The sequence below is a fragment of the Heptranchias perlo genome, chromosome 5 (assembly GCF_035084215.1).
Source record: "Heptranchias perlo isolate sHepPer1 chromosome 5, sHepPer1.hap1, whole genome shotgun sequence".
Classification (NCBI taxonomy): domain Eukaryota; kingdom Metazoa; phylum Chordata; class Chondrichthyes; order Hexanchiformes; family Hexanchidae; genus Heptranchias; species Heptranchias perlo.
The window spans coordinates 38843716-38861947 of NC_090329.1; the positions used below are offsets into that span (position 1 = coordinate 38843716).

Here is an 18232-nt window from a genome sequence, read left to right on the forward strand (position 1 = left end):
TAATTCATTTGCGTGGATGTTCCATGATGGCAGTATGCGAGAAGACCTTGCTGATACTGCTATTATTGTGGAGTTTGTTAACATCAGAAATGAAATTGATATTTATCACAATACAGATTCAGAATATGAACAATATCATCACTTTTCCTCTGGACAACTTACTAAAGGGAGATCTAAAAGGAGTTAAAGGGGTAAGTATTTACTATCTTTATTTTGTAGCTCTCTTTACAAAAATATCCTAATTGTTTCTAATTTGAAGATTTGTGAATACTATAGGATAAAATGTTTTGCTTTTTTACCAGTACCATATAGCAAAAATCCATGGACCTGCGAGTCAAACGGCTAGTTAGAATGGTATTCCAATCTCTCAGGTCCAACCCTGACATTGCCATTAAACCTGCTGACAAGGGCGGTGCTGTTGTGTGTGGCGAACAGACCTCTATCTTACGGAGGCTGAACGCCAACTCTCCGACACTACTTCCTACCTCCCCCTGGACCGTGACCCCACCGCTGAGCATCAAGCCGTAGTTTCCCAGACTGTCACTGACCTCATCTTCTCTGGAGATCTTCCCCTCATGGTCTCCAACCTCATGTTCCCCCAACCCCACACAGCCCACTTCCACCTCTTTCCCAAGATCTGCCCCAGGAGACCTATCGTTTCGGCCTGTTCTTGCCCCGTGGAACTTATTTCTTCCTATCTTGACTTTTTTCTCCCCTTGTCCAATCTCTTCCGACCTACATCCGCAACTCTTCCAACGCTCTCCGCCACTTCAACAATTTCCAGTTCCCCGGCCCTAACCGTCTCCTTTTCACCGTGGATGTCCAGTCCCTCTACACCTTCACCTCCCACCAGGATGGCCTGCGGGCCCTCCGCTTCTTCCTTGAACGGAGGCCTAATCAGTCCCCATCTACCACCACCCCCCTACGCCTGGCTGAACTTGTTCTTATATTGAGCAACTTCTCCTTTGACTCCACTCGCTTCCTCCAAATAAAAGGTGTCGCTATGGGAACCCGTATGGGTCCTAGCTATGCCTGCCTTTTTGTGGGACACGTGGAATATTCCTTGTTCCAGTCCTATTCAGGTCCTCTCCCTCACCTCTTTTTCCAGTACATTGATGACTGTTTCGGTGCCGCTTCCTGCTCTCGCCCCGAACTGGAAAATTTCATCAACTTTGCTTCCAATTTCCACCCTTCCCTCGCCTTCACGTGGTCCATCTCTGACTCTTCTCTTCCTCGACTTCTCTATCTCGATTTCTGGGGATAGGCTGTCAACCAATATCTGCTATAAGCCCACCGGCTCCCACAGCTACCTTGTTTACACTTCCTCCCACCCTGCTTCCTGTAACGACTCTATTCCATTCTCTCAGTTTCTCCCTCTCTGTTCTGACAATGCCACCTTCCACACCAGTACTTCCGATATGTCTTCCGTTTTCCTCAACTAAGGTTTCCCCTCCACTGTCATTGATAGGGCGCTTGACCGTATCTGTCCTATTTCCCGTACTTCAGCCATCACCCCTTCCCCTCCCTCTCAGAACCATGATAGGGTCCCCCTTGTCCTCACCTTCCACCCCACCAGTCTCCACATTCAACGTATCATCCTCCGCCACCTCCAATGCAATCCCACCACCAAGCACATCTTCCCCTCCCCTCCCTTTCAGCACTCCGAAGGGACCACTCCCTCTGCGACAGCCTGATTCACTCTTCAATCACCCCCAACACCCGCTCTCCTCCTCACGGCACCTTTCCATGCAAGCGCAAGAGATGCAACACCTCCTCCCTTCTCACCGTCCAGGGCCCCAAACGTTCCTTCCAGGTGAAACAGTGGTTTAGTACATCTTTCAATTTAATATACTGTATTTGCTCCTCTACATCGGGAAGACCAAACGCAGATTGGGTGACCGCTTTGCTGAAAACCTCCGCTCAGTCCGCAAGCGTGACCCTAACCTTCCAGTCACTTGTTATTTTAATTCTCCGTCCCACTCCCACTCTGACCTCTCTGTCCTCAGCCTCACACTGTTCTAATGAAGCTCGAGGAACAGCACCTCATCTTCTGATTAGGCACTTTACAACCTTCTGGACTCAATGTTGATTTCAATAACTTCAGATCATAACCACTGCTTCCTTTTTTTTCAAATGTGAGGAATCTTACAACATCAGGTGACGAAGGAGAAAGCCTCCGAAAGCTTGTGATTTTCAAATAAAACTGTTGAACTATAACCTGGTGTTGTAAGATTCCACCCCAGTCCATCACCGGCATCTCCACATCGTGGCCCTTTTTTTTCGGACAGCAAGTGCTGCTAATGGTTCTGCTGTTGCCATTTACAGCTCCTCTAGAAGACCCATCTTTTGTTTCTTAACTTGTCCCATTACCACCCTCCTTGCCTTGCACCATCATCCCTTTTGTCATTTAATCACTCCTGCCCTTCACCCTATCAGAGACCTTCCCTTTTGTTCTTTCCTCCCCTTCCTCCCCCCTTTTCTCTGGCTCTGCACTTATTCAAAAACAGTTTAATCTTTAACTTTTTCCCGTTCTGACATTAACTCTGTTTCTTTCTCCACAGATGCTGCCTGACTTGCTGAGTATTTCCAGCATTTTCTGTTTTTATTATAGTTAGAATTGTAGTTTTGTTTTCCACTTTGTTGCTTTTTCACATTATGCGCAGGGGAATTAATTAAAAATCTCAAAAGTGTTAGTAAATGTTTGCAGACTAAAATGAAAGCCATATACTTGAAAGGGCACCTTTTGATCTGTTTTTTTTCTTCTTACAGCAGAACACATTTGTCACAAAAACAAACAACTAATTGCTGGATTGAAATTTTAATTTGCATATTAAGTTCCTGTAATGTGCACCGAAATGGAGCTAACAGCAATAAAGAGGACATAATTTCATTATTTCGATAGTAATTGAATGGAGAGTGCAATAGATTAGCGAAGATACTGAGATTTTCTTTTTTGTCTTCGTGTTATGAAGGTCTTATGAAGGATTAGTCACTAAAAATCTAGCTTTGAGTCTTTCAATATGCTCTACATACTGAAAAATAAAAATAAGTTAGGCAAATGTATTTGACCAATTTAGCAAGCAACAATTTAAAAAAAACACAGGGATTTTTTGCAGTGTTTATACTGTGCTTTGATGTATAATTTAGATTTCAATACTCTAATCCCTTTTGTAGATTGAGTGCAGCTGCCCATTTTGTTGTCGGTTGCCAATGGGATTACTTTATGGGTATTTATTTTGTCTGCAAATGTGCATTTACACAGTGGCTCATGTCAAATGGTGCATGCATTTGCATGAGGTAACGGTTAAATGTAAACTCTCGGTAAAAATGTGACAAATATTGGCAGCTGTTTTTATTTTACTGCTATCATGAAACTTTCTCCAGGGGTGGATTTGCTTGAATCAACTTGCAGCACAAAATTCTGAGTTTACACAGAGAATTGAAAGTTAGACTTAAACATACAGTACTTGAGCTTTGACCTCCAATTATCCAAATAAATGAAAAATAACTTAGAAAAATGAATTATGCTGTATGCATACTGGCTCAATGAGAACAAGAGTGCTTAGATGTTATTTTTGTTGAGCAATTCTATTTGAAATGGAGCAGCATTAACTTTTCAGACTTATTTTTAGTGTTGTTCCAAGTGTGTTAAGATAATTATGTTTGGAAAATATTGACTGCCCAGTTAAAATAATTTCTAATAATTTCTTCGGCCCTTTAGTTGTAGCAGTCAGAAATTATATGCTGTAAGAAAATAAATACAAAAACCTTTTCATATTTTGTACTGCTTTCATTTGTAGGATCTTAAGAAGCCTTTTGATAAAGCCTGGAAGGATTATGAAACAAAAGTGTAAGTCTCAAATATTTTTTCCAGTAGTAAGTTTGCACAGTTGTTCTGTAATAAGCACTGTAAATAGGTGTTCAACAGGAATTGCAACTTTTGGAGTATTGCTTTTTGTGAAAAACAAGAATGTTTCTGTAATTGAAGATACAAGCTATATAGATAGATCTGCAAGAATTGTACATGATATAGGAACAGTTTTTTTAAGGAGTGTGATTTTGAAAGAAGCCTGTTAGTGAACTGTTCACGAGTGACATTATCGAGACTTCAAAGCAGATGGCCTATCCAGATTGGGTGGTAATCCATGAGCACTTTAAAGAGTGAGAAGCAATTACTAAAATACAAAGAAGAGGGGCAATAAATAAAGTATTAAACAACATATTGGGCCCGATATTACCATGGCAGCAGGTTCGCGGTGGTGGTGGGGGGGGGGTGGTGGTGATTGGGCGTGTGCGTAGCGCACTCAATCGCAGGCTGATTGGATCCACTTACCTCTTGTTCCGGGTTCCCCGTTGCTGAGCTGCGCATGCGCTGTAAGGTCTGTCAGCTGGAGGAGCTCTATGATGCTGCAAGAAATAGGAACAATTACAGCATGGAGCAGCCCAGGGGGAAGGCTGCTCCCAGGTTTAATGATGCCTCACTCCAGGTATCATTGGATGGGGTGAGGAGGAGGGGGAGGACAGAGATCTTCCCACACGGCGGGCGGGAGGAAGCGGCCTGCCTCTGCCACCAAGAAGGCCTGGCTCGAGGTTGCAGAGGAGATCACCTGCACCACCAACATATTGCCCACCTGCATACAGTGCAGGAGGCGCTGCAATGACCTAAGTAGGTCAGCCAAAGTGAGTACACTTACTCATTCCCCTACACTCCGTCTGCCACATCACCGCCCCCACCCCAAATCTCCTTCTGCACTGCCAACAATACTCTGTCACATCACCCCTCACACCCACTCAAACCTCATCCTCATCTTACCTGCACTTACTTACCTCGCCAGTACTCATCCCGCCACTACCACTCAACCCAATCCTCATACAATCTCATGGCTCTATCTCATACTCACCCTCTCATGCATCTCTTTCACAGTCAGCCTCACTCAACCTGCCACTGCCTGTGCTGCAGCCACAGGGCGTGCATCACATGTGCAGTAGGCAGCGTAGGGCAAACGTGTCATGAGCAGGAAGGGGATGCACAAGGGTGTTTGAGGGTTTGTCATGGTTTTTACTTATATTTAATTTCTGAGCAACTCACATTACATATTATATTGGCACCACTACTGTCACGTCTTTGCGAATCTTGTCTGGTTTGTGCAATAATGCCCTTTCCTGAGGATCACAATGAAGACCCACACCTGATGCCACCCATTGTGTCACTGCAGAGTGGGTGTAGGTGTATTTGCAGGACTCTTTTGTGCAGACGACTGAGAGACGTCGGCGATGTCCCCGGTGGGACCCTGGAAGGATGCGGAGGAGAAGTTGTTGAGGGCAGTGGTGACTTTGACAGTGACAATAAGATGATGGTGCTCAGGCCAGCCAGGAGCAGCTCGGCATGAAGGAGGCTGCAGATGTCCACGACTACATGTCGAGTGACTCTGAGCCTCCGTGTGCACTGCTGCTCAGAGAGGTCCAGGAAGCTGAGCCTCGGTCTGTGGACCCTGTGGCGAGGGTAGTGCCCTCTGCGACGCATCTCTCTCTGCGGTAGCCCTCCCTCCTGCTGTGCAGGTGGATGTGTCACAGCACTGTGTTGTGGAGCTCCACGTGTCAGAGGTAGACAGCGTGGCCTGCGAGGTTGGTGATGCTGTTCGCCCTCCGAGGAGGTCATGACTGCAGCTACGGCGGCCCCCATCCGGAAGATGTACATCTGAGGGGGTTCGCAAGGTAGGTACATGTGTCTGGACATCGGGGTAAGTGTGCAAGTTGGTGAATTTTGTTGTTAGGAGGAGGATGGTGGAGGCCAAACTTTGTCCAAAATGACTGAGTGGCCTCCTGCAATGAGTGAGGGTCTTTCCCCCCTCCCCCTCCCCCCCGCCCACCTGTCAAATGGACCGTTGCAGCTGCCACAGGCTGATGGCTGCAACACGTCCATTTGAACAGGGAGTGTTTCCCAGTACGGGAAATAGTCCCAGTTGTTTGTAAAATCCCAACCCTCCTAAAATATCACGTTAATCAGGTCTGTAAACGACCTGAAATACCAAAATAAATACCTTAAGTGGCACCCTGCCAGCTTTAATTGCCGGCGGAAGTCCCACATGCGGGGGCTGCGCGTGCATGTCAGCGCGTCAGTGGGGAACCCGGAAATGGGGCGGGTTGGAGCCGGGCTCTGGACCCGCCCTGGGAATCCCCGATTTCCGTAGCCCCCCGCCAGGAACGCAGCCGATCGCGGGTGCTAAAATAGAGCCCATTATTTTCAAATAATTTTTTAAACATTCTAACGTAGTGAAGCCAATTACCGCCCCATCAGTCTATTCTCAATCAGCAAAGTGATGGAAGGTGTCGTCGATAGTCCTATCAAGCGGCACTTACTCACCAGTAACTTGCTTACCGATGCTCAGTTTGGGTTCCGCCAGGACCACTCTGCTCCAGACCTCATCACAGCCTTGGTCCGAACATGGACGAAAGAGCTGAATTCCAGAGGTGAGTTGAGACTGCCCTTGACATCAAGGCAGCATTTGACCGAGTGTGGCACCAAGGAACCTGAGTAAAATTGAAGTAAATGGGAATCAGGGGGAAAACTCTCCAGTGGCTGGAGTCATACCTAGCACAAAGGAAGATGGTAGTGGTTGTTGGAGGCCAATCATCTCAGCCCCAGGTCATTGCTGCAGGAGATCCTCAGGGCAGAGTCTGTGGCCTAACCATCTTCAGCTGCTTCATCAATGACCTTCCCTCCATCATAAGGTCAGAAATGGGGATGTTCGCTGATGATTACACAGCGTTCAGTTCCATTTTCAACCCCTCAGATAATGAAGCAGTCCGTGCACACATGCAGCAAGACCTGGACAACATCCAGGCTTGGGCTGATAAGTGGCAAGTAACATTCGCGCCAGACAAGTGCCAGGTAATGACCATCTTCAACAAGAGAGTGTCGAACCACCTCCCCTTGACATTCAATGGCATTACCATCGCCGAATCCCCCACCATCAACGTCCTGGGGGGTCACCATTGACCAGAAACTTAACTGGACCAGCCATATAAATACTGTGGCTACAAGAGCATGTCAGAGATATTCTGCGGCGAGTGACTCACCTCCTGACTCCCCAAAGTCTTTCCACCATCTACAAGGCTCAAGTCACTTGCCTGGATGAGTGTAGCTCCAAAAACACTCAAGAAGCTCTACACCTTCCAGGACAAAGCAGTCCGCTTGATTGGTACCCCATCCACCACCCTAAACATTCACTCCCTTCACCACTGGCGCACCGTGGCTGCAGCAACTCTGCCACCTAGAAGGACAAGGGCAGCAGGCACATGGGGACAACAGCACCTACACATTCCCCTCCAAGACCCGACTTGGAAATATATTGCCGTTCCTTCATCGTCGTCGGGTCAAAATCCTGGAACTCCCTTCCTAACAGCACTGTGGGAGAACCTTCACCACACGGACTGCAGCGGTTCAAGAAGGCGGCTCACCACCACCTTCTCAAGGGCAATTAGGGATGGGCAATAAATGCTGGCCTTGCCTGCGATGCCCACATCCCATGATCCAATAAATAAAAAAATAAGTTATAAAATTTTATGTTTGTGAAATAAAATGTTTCTATTCCACATAACTTGATGGCTGTCCATTAATTCTACTGTGTTAGAAAAACGCTAAAAATGAATCCCAGAAATTGCTGTTTTAAAGAAAAAACTTTCCATTTTGCAATATTCCCTACTCTTCTACGAAATAGTGCCATGGGATCTTTTACGTCCACCTGAGAGGGCAGACAGCGCCCCAGTTTAACTTCTCATCTGAAAGATGGCATCTCCGACAGTGCAACTCTCCCTCAGTACTGCACTGGAGTGTCAGCCTATATTTTTGTGCTCAAGCTTCTGGAGTGGGACTTGTACCCACAGTCTTTGGCTCAGAGGCGCGAGTACTACCCACTGAGCCATGGCTGACATAAGGCCTCATTCCAAACAACGTTTCACTTCTGTTCCTCCTGCTATTGGCACTAGTTTCCACTGGTGTGTCTAGGTGCCAGGAAAGAAATTCAACTCCATTTAACTAATGATTTGCACTTTAGGTAGCCCACTTTTCAGAAATTTCTGTCAAGTTCAATAGATATTTTCTAAATTTTACTTATTTGCAAATCATTGGTCCTCTGATCATGGTGCATGTCTTTTTGCATTCTGTATTAGTTGATTGCTTTCTATATTAATTTGGGGCTCTTTCATCTGCATCTGCCAGTGTAATTTTTGGCTCATCTAAAGATGGGCTTGTAGATGAGTTAGGGACAGATACAACACAGATTAACTTGGGTCATTGAATTTTCCCAATGTGCTAGCAAATGTCATTTGCTGATGTTCCTCTTTCATGTTGCTTTAAAGAAGTCTTTGAGTCACTATCCTCAGACATTCAAGATCTTGGACTGACTGAGCTAATTGGCCATTCATCAGCATGGTTGTCACTAAGTTTTGGTAAAGTGTTATCGGGAATGTTACTTTCTGCTTTCTGAAATGCTTGATTTAGTTTTTCCTTGTTTCTTTTCCCATTAATTGTTCCTGTCTGGCTTTCTCACCTGTATTTTATAGCTTGTTTGTTTCTCCTCTTCTCTAATTTTTAAAAAGGAGATTGGAAAGTTGTTGAATAAATATGTGCCATTTTTTTTTTAAAAAAGGCTCTTCAAGTTTCAGAATGCCATGGGCAAATAGAGATTGGAAACAAACTGGAACAAATTGAAGAAAAGGGCATATAGGGTCTATAAGTATGATTTTAAAAATAAGAGATCATACTAGAAAATAAGGAAAGATGTTAACAAAGGGATGAGGAAATCAAGGAGGGAAAATGAGAGAATCTTTTTGTTTAAAAGAAACAAAATTAAAAAGAATAGTTAGGCACTAGTTATACATATTTTAATAATTCACTTTTTAAAGATGTGAGGTGGGACACCTTAAAGAGAATAGTGAGTTAGTAGAGACACAGAAATTGGCAGGGCTACTTAACAGTACTTTGTGTTTCAGTATTTGCAAAAGAGAAGGATATTGATTCAGAGGTAAATCCTGAATTTTTTTAAAGTTAGATGAGAGTTATTATAATAAATAAAAGGAAAGTATTAGAAAAGTTTGTTAAGCTAAAAGAGGACAAAGTGTCAGGACCTGACTGGATATATCCATGCATCCTGAGAGAAATGGGGAAGCAATAGCTTGAGCCCTAGAAATTATATTTTGGTGTTCTGTTGAGAATGGATGTGTGCCAGGGGACAAGAGTGGCCAATGTAATAGCCATTTTCTAAAAGAGAGACAGACTAGCCCGGATAATTACAGGTTAGATAGCTTAACACCTGTGGTAGGGAAAATTTAGCAATATTTAATTACTAAATATCTAGATAAATAGAAAATCATTAGTAGCAGCCAACACTTCAGAAAGGAAAACTGTGCTTGACAATCCTGACGTGGAAGAGTTATTTGAGGAGGTGATAGATATGGCAGATGAGGGAACTGAAGTGGTGTCCATGGACTTTCAGAAAACTTTTGACAAGGTACTATGCAGGAGATTATTAGAGTACATTAAGGGATATGGAATTAGGGGGAGGGTAGCAAATTGGATTAAAAACTAGTTAGAAAGGAGGAAACAGAGAGCAGTAATTAAAGGCAGTTTCTCAGAGTCGTTGGAAGTGGGTAACAATGTCCCACGGGGCTCTGTTCTGGAACCGCTTTTGTGAACTGAACATCAATATTTTGGACATGGGGTAGAGGGAATGTTGTCCAAATTTGCAGATGATACTAAAATAGGAGGCATAGTAAATAATTCTGAGGACTAAAGAAATCAGTATGAGGCTTTTTTGTTTATTCGTTCATGGGATGTGGGTGTCGCTGGCGAGGCCAGCATTTATTGCTCATCCCTAATTGCCCATGAGAAGGTGGTGGTGAGCCGCCTTCTTGAACTGCTGCAGTCTGTGTGGTGAAGGTTCTCCCACAGTGCTGTTAGGAAGGGAGTTCCAGGATTTTGACCCAGCGACGATGAAGGGACGGCGATATATTTCCAAGTCGGGATGGTGTGTGACTTGGAGGGGAACGTGCAAGTGGTGTTGTTCCCATGTGCCTGCTGCTCTTGTCCTTCTAGGTGGTAGAGGTCGCGGGTTCGGGAGGTGCTGTCGAAGGAGCCTTGGCGAGTTGCTGCAGTGCATCCTGTGGATGGTACACACTGCAGCCACAGTGCGCCGGTGGTGAAGGGAGTGAATGTTTAGGGTGGTGGATGGGGTGCCAATCAAGCGGGCTGCTTTGTGCTGGATGGTGTCGAACTTCTTGAGTGTTGTTGGAGCTGTACTCATCCAGGCAAGTGGAGAGTATTCCATCACACTCCTGACTTGTGCCTTGTAGATGGTGGAAAGGCTTTGGGGAGTCAGGAGGTGAGTCACTTGCCACAGAATACCCAGCTTCTGACCTGCTCTTGTAGCCACAGTATTTATATGGCTGGTCCAGTTAAGTTTCTGGTCAATTGTGACCCCCCAGGATGCTGATGGTGGGGGATTCGGCGATGGTAATGCTGTTGAATGTCAAGTGGAGGAATGTAATGTCAGTAAATGTAAGGTGATACCTTTTTTTAACCAAAATGTAATATGTACTTTTGGGGAAAGCTGTGTGATGTGGAAGAGCATAAGGATTTAGGGGTTCAGATTCACAGACATTAAAAGCAGCATCTTAAGTCAATAAGGACATTAATATTTCTACCTTTGAAGCAGTCAGTAAGGATTTACAAGACAAAATAACGTATGGTGGGAGTTGAAGGTTAAACTGGAAAAATGTAATCTCATATTTGATATGACTGCATTACAATATTTTATTTCTTTTGCAGTACAAAAATTGAAAAGGAGAAAAAAGAACATGCCAAACAACATGGTATGATCCGTACAGAAATAAGTGGAGCAGAAATCGCTGAAGAAATGGAGAAAGAGAGGAGATTCTTTCAATTACAGATGTGTGAGGTAAGCCAATTCTGAGTAGCTGTGTTACTCTTGTGCAGAATATATAATTATGTAATTTTTTGTTCAACCATAGCTCCAACATATGTGGATGCTTGTATTTTTATTTGTCATTGCCTGTCAGTAGATTACACTTGGGGGGGGGGGGGGGGGGGAGAAGGGAAGAAAAGCTGCTGATTTTTAAAAAAACATAGTATAGTCTTGTAGACTAATTGAAATGTATTTGCATATAGCGTCAGGTTGCATGCCTCAATTTAAAATTGATTGTACACAGCTTAAACATATATTGTAGTCGGGTACAGTTTTTCCAAAGTAGTTTATATAATTGGGCTTCATCTCAGGCCAGAAATATCTAAGCCAAAGTGTCACTGCTTACTCCTTAGTGTAGATTTGGTGAAGCAATTCAATAATCCATGTAGTTTCACTTGTTAATTGTATCCATATGATTTATATTGATTAGTGTTAATTGTATTCAGGTGGTGCGTATCAATTGGGAACTCTCTTGTATCCATTTATATGAGAACTTATCTAGGGTGTGGAGTGGGAAATGTGGATCTCTGTGAATAAAGGCTTGGAAGCAACAGAAGACCAGGCTCTAGTATTCTATCCTTCACCACCTGGCTATCCAATTTATTACATCACTTATGCTTAGGAGTATTGCAAATAGCACTACTTTAGGTGTCAGTCATGGCTCAGTGGTAGCACACTTGCCTCTGAGTCAGAAGGCTGTGGGTTTGTCCCACTACAGAGACTTGAAATAGGCTGACACTTCGGTGCAGTACTGAAGGAGTGCTGTACTGTTAGAAGAGTTGGCTTTCGGATGAGACGTTAAACGGAGGCCCCGCTTAGGTGGCTGTAAAAGATCCCATGATACTATTTTGAAGAAGAGCCGGTGTCCTGGCCAATATTTCTCCCTCAACCAACATCACTAAAAACAGATTATTTGATCGTTATCTCATTTTTGTTTATGGAACCTTGCTGTGCACAAATTGGCTGTCACGTTTTCTACATTATAATAGTGACTACGCTTCAAAAGTACTTCATTGGCTGCAAAGCACTTTGGGACATCCTGTGGTTGTGAAAGGCGTTATATAAATGCTCATTCTTTTGTTCTTTTCTTTTGTTTTTCTTATGTATTTTTTTTCCTATTTTTTTCTTTTCAGACTTGTGAATACTAGGCCTTCACTCAGATTTCTGCCAGCTTCAAATTCCCACAAGGGCCTGGGGTGGGCAGAATCTTTGTATGCCCCACACAAGACCCCTGATATCAGAGGGGGCAGGGATCCGAGGAGGAAATTTGCATTCTGGAAATTTCTTTAGCCCTGGCCTTCTTAACACTGAACAAACTGGCCACTGGGAGGGACCTGGCATGCAGGTTGGCGCAGCAGTGCAATAGGACCCATCTGGGGCTACTGACGTGGACCCCATATAAATTCCAGTTTCTTGGCTTACTTATAAAGGGGGCAGTTGGGCTGATCTTAAATAAAAATAATAATTTCCCTGCCCATTGATGCCGGCTGCGGAAGTAGTGGCTTGCGAACGTATTCCCCCATCCCCCGGTGGGTGCTCAGTGGCATAGTGGTATGGGTGCCACAGGAGGCATTTAAATTGAGACCTTGCCCGTACCCAAGATACTTCGGCAGCATCAGGAGTGAAAGTTACCGGCACCAACTCATTTGCATTTCTGGTGGAGCAGGGCTGAGGATTTTCAGCCCTACTGTTACCACAACTCATTCTACATTTATAAATGCTGACAAATCCACACACACAAAATTGTACTGATGCGCAACGTTCGCAACATCTCTTTCTTAGCAAATTTATTGGCCAATATAATCTGTGATTATTTGTAATGCAGTTAGCATATGTTGATTTTAATTTAAAGTTCATGTATTGTATAGGTAAATTTACAGATCCCATCTGACACTGCAGTTGCACGCCTTAAGAACTTTGTGTTACACTGGTTATTTTCTTGAATGTTGAATCGTTCTAACTTTTCAGCTTCAAAATATACTTTTATTCACAGTATTTGCTTAAAGTCAATGAGATCAAGATTAAGAAAGGTGTTGATTTACTCCAGAACCTGATTAAATATTTCCACGCACAATGCAAGTAAGTTTTTGTATTTTTTTATTCCTGTTTTAATGAAAAATTCGTAACTGTTTTGGTTACATGTTTAATTCTGTTAATAGAATTTATGCAGTATTTACTTCTAAAATCTGTCTCATTGTTTGCTCAGTTTATGACATTATTATGAGCATAACTTATGATTCCCCAGGGCCTGATAATCTGCATCCCAGAGTACTATAAGAGGTAGCCATGGAAATAATGGATGCATTAGTTGTCATCTTCTAAAATTCTATCAATTATGGAACAGTTCCTGCAGATTGAAGGGTGGCAAATGTAACCCCACTATTTAAAAAAGGAGGGAGAGGGAAACAGGGAACTACAGACCGGTTAGCCTAACATCAGTAGTAGGGAAAATGCTAGAGTATTATAAAGGATGTGATAACAGGACATTTAGAAAATATCAACGGGATTAGACAAAGTCAACATGGATTTATGAAAGGGAAATCATGTTTGACAAACCTACTGGAGTTCTTTGAGGATGTAACTGGTAGAATAGATAAGGGAGAACCAGTGGATGTGGTTAATTTGGATTTTCAGAAGGCCTTTGATAACATCCCACGTAAAAGGTTAGTGTGCAAAATTAAAGCACATAGGATTGGGGGTAATATACTGGCATGGATTGAAAATTGGTTAACGGGCAGGAATCAGAGAGTAGGAATAAATGGGTCTTTTCAGGGTGGCAGGCGGTGACTAGTGGGGTACCACAGGAATCAGTGCTTGGGCCCCAGCTATTCACAATATTTATCAATGATTTGGATGAGGGAACCAAATGTAATATTTCCAAATTTGCTGACGACACAAAACTAGGTGAGATCGTGAGTTGTGTGGAGGCTGCAAAGAGGCGATTTAGACAAGTTGAGTGAGTGGGCAAATACACGGCAGATGCCGTATAATGTGGATAAATGTGAAGTTATCCATCCACTTTGGAAGGAAAAACAGAAAGGCAGAGTATTATTTAAATGGTGATAGACTGGGAAATGTTGATGTACAAAGGAACCTGGGTGTCCTTGTACACTAGTCACTGAAAGCAAATATGCAGGTGCAGCAAGCAGTTAGGAAGGCAAATGGTATGTTGGCCTTCATTGCAAGAGGATTTGAGTATAGGAGCAAGGATGTCTTACTGCAGTTATACAGGGCCTTGGTGAGACTGCAGTGGAGTATTGTGTGCAGTTTTGGTCTCCTTACCTAAGAAAGGATATACTTGCCATAGAGGGAGTGCAGCGGAGGTTCACCAGACTGATTCCTGGGATGGCAGGACTGTCGTATGAGGAGAGATTGGGTCGACTTGGCCTGTATTCACTCGAGTTGAGAAGAATGAGCGGGGATCTCATTGAAACATATAAAATTCTGACAGGGCTAGACAGACTGGATGCAAGGAGGATGTTTCCCCTGGCTGGGGGGGTCCAGAATGAGGGGTCACAGTCTCAGGATACGGGGTAGGACATTTAGGACTGAGATGAGGAGAAATTTCTTCACTCAGAGGGTGGTGAACCTGTGGAATTCTCTACCACAGAAGGCTGTGGAGGCCAAGTCACTGAATATATTTAAGGAGGAGCTAGATAGATTTCTAGACACAAAAGGCATCAAGGGGTATGGGGAGAGATCGGGAATATGGTATTGAGATAGAGGATCAGCCATGATCATATTGACTGGCGGAGCAGGCTTGAAGGGCTGAATGGCCTACTCCTGCTCCTATTTTCTATATTTCTATGTTTAAGCTGCATGATGTATTCCTGTTTAATTGTTTAGTAACAGTTTCTTTCAGGATGGCTTGAAGGCTGTAGAAAGTTTAAAACCCTCCATGGAAAAGCTGGCTACAGATTTTCATGCTGTAAGTGCAATTATTACTGTGACTGAAATCATATCTGCATATTGAGAAAGCATGCAATTGCTCTAGTGATGGATTAAAGTATGTAAAACCAAGTCATACAAGTCTCTGGTTTGATTTCTGGTTTCTATTGAATCATGACCTCAGCTTAAGGCAACATTTTGGTCCTGTAATTGACCTTGATGCATTGGGCTAGAGAGAAGGGAGAAACCTGCTCTTGAACACTGCAATAACCACCGGAAAGTACACGAATGTGAATTTTGGAACAGGATCAGGTTTGGCCATGTTACCCTCCATGGTTAAATAGCCTGCTGACATTTGAGCCTGGATTTTTCACTTTTGTTGGGTTTTAACCACGCTCAAATGCAATTTTATTGTTTGCATCTAATTTTCTGAGGTCAGCTCATTAGCATAGCTTTAAGTGTGCACTCGGATGGATATAGGGAGCATACTAATGGTGGGAGTGAAAAGTTGCATGCAAGTGAAATTTGAAATGGGGTGAATTAAAGAGACGTGTCACAACAAGAGTAAACTTTGGATACCCTCAAAAGGCATCTCAGCCCATCAGTAGCTTTTTCCAAGGATGAAGGGAAAGGGGATTGAGAAGTGGTTGCCGAAATGAAAGGAAAAGAAACCCCAAGGTGCAGGCATGAGTCTTCAGGCAAATGACAGAGCAGTCCAGCACCCAAATCTCTGTTAGGCCGTTGAAGTGGAGATAATGTTGCAATAGATGATTGAGGACAGTGGTCTGTTGTGCCACTCCACAGCAAAATCCACACAGGTTAGCACTGTGGCATACCTTCAATTAGGTAAGCCACAGCTGAGCATTACTATAATTGAATGTGGCAGCCTATGCTGCATGGTAGCTTCAGGTGTCCTTGCAACACACCTCTGCATCTGCCTCTCTACTGACCCAGGCCCTGAGAAGACAGTTCCTCACAGTCATTGCCAGATAGGTGAGCCAGGGCTGCAAGAATGATTGGTGTCTTCTTGGTGGGTGTGGCCATCCAGACTACATTGGATCTTGAGTTTTATTTGGTCTGCCAGGTATCTTGACACTCATTGCAATCTGTCACGATGTTTGATAGCCTCTGAATCAAACTACTGAGAAATCGATACTCGCCTGTATGTTTTTTTGCTGACCCAATAAGCAGTACCCAGTCTCTTCCAATAGGGGCACATTCTACTTACTCAAGTTTAGAGAGTTATGGCACAGACTGATAGAATCTAGGCTTAAGAATTTCTGAGTGTGCACAGGTGTACTTCTGGAGTTTAACCAACTAAAACTGTGCAACTAACCAAAGATGCTTCCCATTGTTCTGCTAGGACTGCCCTACCCAGTGGGGTATTGTCTTGCAGGGTTATCTGGAGCTGATCCTAGACCCCATTGAAACTGCACCCCTCCAGATTCCATTAGTAAGCCAGTCATCAGCATTGTCATCGAGTACTGCAGACCTGCTTGGTTTAGCTATTAAATTGCTGGACCTGTCACCGTACCTTTCCTCTCTAGTCTCAAGAATTTCCTTATCCCCTATATGACAAGCACCTGCATTCAGCATGGTGGAGTTGCTCAGGACAGCTTGCATCATGCCAGCCACTTTGATGGTCTAGATGTCTAAGTCTAATGCCACATGCCAAGCATACTCATCACCAACTGCTTAATCCAGGTCCTCGTGTGAAAGACTTGGCACACTCGGGAGTTCTTAAGCCTAGGTTCTGTCAGTCTGTGCCATAACTCTCTAAACTTGAGTAAGTAGAATGTGCCCCGGGTACTGTTTATTGGGTCATGAAAAAAACATGCAGGTAAGTATAGATTTCTCAGTAGCTTGATTCAGAGGCTATTAAACATCGTGATGGATCGCAATAAGTGTCAAGACACCTGGCTGACCAAATAAGGATATTTGGCCAAGACCTTGTAGGCAGGACCCTGTTCTCCCTGCAGCCACCTCCTTTTTGCCACAAATGCACCTCATGACTTGGTCCTGAATCTCGTACAATTGCCATTGTGAAACCCATTAGTGCCAGTAATGATGCTCAGGCGTTTAGCACAAAGGCTCATGAGAATCTTAAGTGCCAACAGGGATAAAAACTAAAAACAATTAAAAAACTAAAAACAATTAAATGCCCTAAATTAATAATTAAATGAAGAGTGGTGAGGAGGAAGACAAAAAATTGTATTTTGTGCAATTTAGATGTTGCTGCATTGGGCGCTCTGGAGATGACAAGGGCTCTGGATCACTTTTCTCTCTACTACTTTGGAAACAAACAGCTTTTTGGCTAGATGAGGTTAGGAACTCACCAGGCCCGAAATTTCTTTTTACAAAAAGTGGGAGAATTTTCCTTCGTAATTATCACCCCGTTGATGAAACTATGGAAGTATACTGTTGAGAATGTGATTCTGTTAGTAAATCTGTAATTATGGAGAAAAACGGGTATGTTTCTATTATTTATTAATATGCTCCTTATGGCTAGAAGAAATATTTTTGCTACATGAAATATGACTACAAAAATTTTTTTCCAGATTAAGCAAGTGCAGGATGTTGAAAGAAAACAGCTAGTTCAGCTTCGTGATGTACTAAAAGCAGGGCTTCAGGTAGAACAAAAAGAGGTGAGCAATTGATTTTGTACCCTAGTGCATGTGCACGTCTATGTACCAGTAGCAGATTTGCTTGTTCATTTTTGTTCAAGTTATTAGTCATATTGCTTTAGTTTATGTTGGGAGAACAAACTTTTGTCTAAATCTTTATCCAAGATAACAAGTCTGTCCTACTTTTATAGCAAATGTTAAAATTTAAAACACTGTAATCATTTTTTAATGACAGTAACAATTAATCTTTTAAAACATTAAGATATCTATGTCAAATGTTTATGTCCACATGAGAGTGACTTGTACTAGATATTTAATCTGAGTACTATGACAATATTGTAGCTACAAAATTAATAATTTAACAATTCTGTTTTATTTGAAGAATGTCGTGACTGCAGAAATGCTGCATTTGCTCCAAATGTACCCTTAATTCCAATTTGCAATCTTTTGTACCTCTATGGGTTAGATGCATATATTTTAGAAGCTGTTAATATTGGATTATTGACATTTGGAGGAAAATATAGCCATTATATATTTGATCAATACAATATATTTTAAAAGTTTTAGACCAAGTGATTCATTCAGGCATTCCTCAAACACCATAGGAACTTGTCCAATCTTGATTGCGTCTGTTAGTGTGAAGAAGTTACAGAGAAAACATTGTGGGAGAAAAATTCAATCGGAAATTTGGATATCGGAAATCCTGCCGATCTGCCTCCCCCACCTCGGGCGGCA

At 43.1% G+C, this 18232-nt stretch overlaps 1 protein-coding gene across 1 annotated transcript in view; it reads left to right on the forward strand.

Annotated features, from left to right (window-relative positions):
• Positions 1-18232, forward strand: part of asap2a (ArfGAP with SH3 domain, ankyrin repeat and PH domain 2a) — a 216825-nt gene that overhangs the window by 128161 nt on the left and 70432 nt on the right. The window contains exons 4-9 of the mRNA XM_067984242.1: positions 117-191; positions 3801-3850; positions 10829-10958; positions 12979-13064; positions 14838-14913; positions 17432-17518. Of these exons, the coding sequence (XP_067840343.1) occupies positions 117-191; positions 3801-3850; positions 10829-10958; positions 12979-13064; positions 14838-14913; positions 17432-17518 (504 nt within the window). The remainder of the gene's footprint in view (positions 1-116; positions 192-3800; positions 3851-10828; positions 10959-12978; positions 13065-14837; positions 14914-17431; positions 17519-18232) is intronic.